At 37.7% G+C, this 2,331-nt stretch overlaps 1 protein-coding gene across 1 annotated transcript; it reads right to left on the bottom strand.

The window, feature by feature from the left end:
• Window positions 1–621: 621 nt before the first annotated feature.
• Window positions 622–1,960, bottom strand: LOC108804212 (cohesin subunit SA-2-like; the record flags this gene model as incomplete). Its single annotated transcript, XM_018575963.1, has 3 exons — window positions 622–739; window positions 1,427–1,538; window positions 1,853–1,960. Coding segments are annotated over 3 exons (338 nt in total), but the record flags the coding sequence as incomplete, so codon positions are not given.
• Between the last annotated feature and the right edge of the window lie 371 nt (window positions 1,961–2,331).

Raw genomic sequence — 2,331 nt, 5'->3', positions numbered from 1 at the left:
CCCTAGAATTATTGCTCTCACTCTGGTGTGCACGGCGATACCCAACATGTGTAGCGTTATCGACTTTTCCGTACGGAGGCGCACCCAATGTGTTTGTGTGAGTGCAGTGTGCGGGGGAGGGTGACTTAATTTTTTTTTGCTACATTTTTTTAAAATTATATATTACTTTTTAAAACTTTTTTTTTTTACTTTAAGGCCCAGTTCACACCTGAGCGTGTTTGCTTGTATCTAAACAGACATCGCTGGCTGTTTTAAAATGATACCAAGAACACGGATGCAGCAGTTGGTAAAACCGCTTCAGGACCAGAGCGTATTTTGACAGTGGGCGGTCCTGAAGCGGTTAAGGGAAAATGGGAATTAAAAAAAGGCCCTAAGGCTGCACAGCAGCTAACATTTATACATCATTTTATGCAAATTGGGGCTTATACAATGTATGACATACTTACAATATTAGGTCTAAAAAAATAAATAAAAATAAAGCATGCACACAACTATTTTTAATTGTTCCTATGGACTAGTGGTAGCTCCAGTTTCTGGTTCTGAGTGGATCTTAACAAAATTATGGAAGCACTAGCAGCAGTTTTACAAGAAATCAATTAAAACACTCTTCAAAATACTTACGCTCCTCTCCATTTAAAGGGTCATCTAACAGCAAGCTGTTCATACACTCCCAATCCTTAAGCAATTCTGTGGCACAGTCCCACATGCTGTCTACAAGGTACGCAGCATGTTCATGCAACTGAAAAGCGAGAAAAACATACAAGTTCAATCACAGAAAAAAAGACCTGGTTGATGTGTTGACACAGAAGGCACAAAACATCTAAAAGCATGCATATTGCAAAGGAAAAAAGAAATGTAAAATGCATTTAAAAATAAGACTAAGACCCCTCAACACAGCAAAGGGGGTTCCCAGCCATGAGGTATTAGGCAATGCTTCACTGCAGCTTCTGAATTTTAGCTATGGCTGAGATCTGCGAGAAGCAGAAGCACTGAATGATGCTATTGCTGCATCAGACAACCAGTGACTAAATCTCACACAGAACCCACCCTTGGCCATGGCTAGAACCCTTGACTAAAAGGTAACATACATGCAGATAGAAGTGCACTTCCAATGTCTGCCTAAAGCTCAAAGATTTAAAAAAAAAAATCCATTCCACTTCCAAACACATCTTTAGACACCTGTGAAATTGACCTAGCTGGGCCTCAAATTCAATTTGAGAACAGCCAAGGAGCAAGAAGTTTGCTGGAAAGGGTAAGTACCTGCAAAAATCGAGTGCTCCTTCACACAGGATAATAGTATTTTCATTAGGGAATTATTAATGTGCAAACAGATAAAGTATATTGATTGAAATAGTTTCTTTAACATCTAGCAAATAAGACTACAAGACTGGGTGGCATAGAAGCAGAGCTGTGATAAATACATTACCTCACTCTCTAAAAAGAAAAAGACTAATGTCTTGACAAGATTGGCATTTGGGCTAAGCCTTCCCCTTCGTTTTAAGATCCCATCATCTTCAGGCTCCCGACAGCTGAACAATCTAGAAAATGTAAATAAATATTCTGATATTCACAACAACTCTTCGAATATTTTTTAATGAGCATTCACAAATCACATTACATGACTATATTCAGCTCCTATTTCAGTGCACAAAGAACGTAAATAGGGCTTACTTCTAAAAACAAATATGGAAACAACATGCTGAAGTTATTTGCTAGTAACATTTTTAAGGTTACTTTCGCAATAGTTCAGAAAAGGTGAAATATCCTTATAAATACATTTGCTGCTTATAATGTGAACAAGCTGCCTAGATCTTGTCTGTCATTTCAGCAAAAAATTAAGTCCATAACTTACTTTTTGTACAGAAATTCCCCTGCTGCAACAGCTACTGGTCGGTGCGCAGAATACACCAGATGGTAAACGTTTTCACAGTCCTCAGCAGTAAGAACTTCATCGCTACTTCTACAAAAAATGCAGAAAGGTAGTCCATGTATTAAACAATCAATGAAGAACTTCTAAAACTACTCTAAGGAAAATAACAACTTTTTAAAAACGCCACACTGTGTAATACATATAGAAGATAACGAGACTAATGAAACTTAAATACGACAAAAAGGACAGGAATATGGGAGTTGCCACTGATGATTTGCATTTAGAACACAAACTTGCTATTCTTTACTGAGATGCAAGTAAAGTAGCTCTAAGTACTGTGTCAAGTACATAATAACATCCCGGGACAATACTCGCAACATATACCTCTTCCAATCAATCCCATAAAATTGGTCAATTTCATATCCATTAACCCCTTCATGACTGAGGCCCTTTTTTCCATT

The sequence above is a fragment of the Nanorana parkeri genome, unplaced genomic scaffold, assembly GCF_000935625.1.
Source record: "Nanorana parkeri isolate BGI_ZX_2015 unplaced genomic scaffold, ASM93562v1 scaffold6550, whole genome shotgun sequence".
NCBI classification, from domain to species: Eukaryota; Metazoa; Chordata; class Amphibia; order Anura; family Dicroglossidae; genus Nanorana; species Nanorana parkeri.
This window is presented reverse-complemented; position numbering and strand designations above follow the sequence as displayed.